A 2,147-nucleotide genomic window follows, 5' to 3' on the forward strand; every position below is an offset into this window, starting at 1 on the left:
AAAATTTGAAATTCTTTCCAACTTACTAAAATTCTAAAATTGTTATAATAACATTGCTTTTAGAAATTGTGATTTGGACTACTTCCAAGTAAAGCCAAAGATAGAAAACCGCTGAAGTGTTGAGATGAAAAGTCTACTAATTTCACCGACTGCGAGATTTACCCTTCTAGAAAAGCCAATGGGCATGTGACAAAAGTCCTTAAAATTGAATAGAATAATATTTACTTGTTTGGCTTGTCGGGACTCATTTCTCAAATCATTTCATTCAGAAGTTACATGGGAGTGGTTGCATACGAGCACGTTGAGTAAGAAAAAGCTTAGCCAATGAAAGACCAAATCTCAACATCAATATATTAATTTGTTGACGCAATTATCGAAAGCAAAAGCTTGAAATGGGAGGCATGAATTTCAAAAATATCATCACAGCCCTGGATTTACCCAATAGATTGAGACGTGCAAGTTATCATCTATTAATAAAGATAATATGAAGCTGCACATTTAACTTTTCAAAACCGCTTACTGGGTTTAGTCTATTCACGGTGACGGTCGAAGTGATCAAACCAAACATCGAGGTGGATGAGATTTCAGGTTGACCAACCCTCAACAATCTGCCTTAGCTGAAAAAAAAAATGATCTAAATAAGAAAAGAAGAGCAGTAGCGGGCATTTGGTCTAGTGGTATGATTCTCGCTTAGGGTGCGAGAGGTCCCGAGTTCAATTCTCGGAATGCCCCCCATCTCTCTCCTTTTATCCTGTAACCACCGACCATATCAAGGAAAAGTAAACGAGACAAAATGTTTTTAAAAAAATGGAATTGAATATAAAAGTAACCTCAAAAAATTCTACATGGCTGTGCCTCCTGTGAAAACTGTAGGATTAACGAACGAGAAGGGAGGACAAGGACAAGGACATGCCATTCAGGATGGCAATCACTAGTTCTCTGGCCAGGGCTACCATTTCTTCCACATTTGTTGCAACACAAAGTATCTTTGGCTTCAGAGTGGCTGCTTTGGTGTATCAAAACAATGTACATTGTGGGCATGGATCGATCTGTTTGATGATTCTTCAAGATGAAAGATCCAAGGGAAGCTTCTACAGTTCCATTTTTTTCCCCCTCAATTATCAGCGTTTCTGTGTCAGCTTCTTGTTCACCTGATTTCTCAGTCTTGTCAGGCTACATCTAAAGAATGGGCAAGAAGATACAAATTCTGACCAAAATTCAAAAGGGATACGAAAATAAAACATGTGGAGTGACAAGATCACAGTGAGCCAGACCCGTGACTACCACTGTTGCTTAAGGGACTTAGAGGACTCCGACAATCCCAGGTGGTGACCATTGAAGTGTCTTTCTCCTCTCTGATCCCTGCATCATTTGCTAACTTTGAAGATGTAACACTCTCCTTGCTGCTTTTTGGTATCAAGTGCCGGTCATCCACTTGACAGGAGGTCGAGGAAACTTGCCTTCCCCGAAACACACCCCATAGATACAACTTCCCATGAAATCCTGCAAAAATCAATTTGTTCAAGAAATGGTCTGATTTTGTGCAACATAGAATTACGCAACCTTAACAAATCATTGAATACAAACAAAGAAGCTTATTTAAAAAACGAGAGTTTTAGACTCACTCCAGTGTCGAAGTGGCAGTTCAGTAGAAGCAAAAACCAAGAGTTCTGCATTTTCAACCACAGTTTGCATGGCTAGCTCGTGGCTTACCATGTCAAGCACCAGGCGATCAAAAACTTTTTCATCTCTGTACAAACATAACACATATCAAAAAGAACCAAATGGGGAAACAAGAGAAAATGGAGTAAATTGTTGAAACTGACACCTCTCATTTTCTGGAAAAAAATAAAGCGCAATATTGTCATCACTTGGCTGTGAGATCTGGAAACTTTTAGGCCACACATCAAACTTAGGAAGCATTGTTGGGCAAAGCAATGCTGGTAACAAACTTGCCTGCTGGCACACTTTTAAGCATGCTTTGCTAGACAAATGAGCTGCAAGTCCATTAACAGAATCAAAGTTTTCATTGCAGATGCTAAAATTTCCTCTGTCAATACGACCAAAAAGACACAGATTAATACCTTGAATTAGATGTGCAATTGAAAGAATTTGAACATCCCCACCCCAGAGGCTCAGACACATCA

The 2,147-nt window shown here is 39.3% G+C and overlaps 1 protein-coding gene and 1 non-coding gene across 2 annotated transcripts; one reads left to right on the top strand and one right to left on the bottom strand.

Annotated features, from left to right (window-relative positions):
* Positions 1-660: 660 nt before the first annotated feature.
* Positions 661-732, top strand: TRNAP-AGG. Its single transcript has one exon. It is a non-coding gene; the product is annotated as a tRNA-Pro (tRNA).
* Positions 733-794: 62 nt separating this feature from the next.
* LOC117905451 lies at positions 795-2,145 on the bottom strand. Its single transcript, XM_034818370.1, has 4 exons — positions 1,829-2,145; positions 1,626-1,750; positions 1,275-1,503; positions 795-1,151 (listed from the first exon to the last, which is right to left on the bottom strand). Exons 1-4 carry the CDS (start codon positions 2,143-2,145, stop codon positions 1,148-1,150), a joined length of 675 nt encoding a protein of 224 aa, XP_034674261.1. The 3' UTR covers positions 795-1,147.
* Between the last annotated feature and the right edge of the window lie 2 nt (positions 2,146-2,147).

The sequence above is a fragment of the Vitis riparia genome, chromosome 18 (genome assembly GCF_004353265.1).
Source record: "Vitis riparia cultivar Riparia Gloire de Montpellier isolate 1030 chromosome 18, EGFV_Vit.rip_1.0, whole genome shotgun sequence".
Taxonomy (NCBI): domain Eukaryota; kingdom Viridiplantae; phylum Streptophyta; class Magnoliopsida; order Vitales; family Vitaceae; genus Vitis; species Vitis riparia.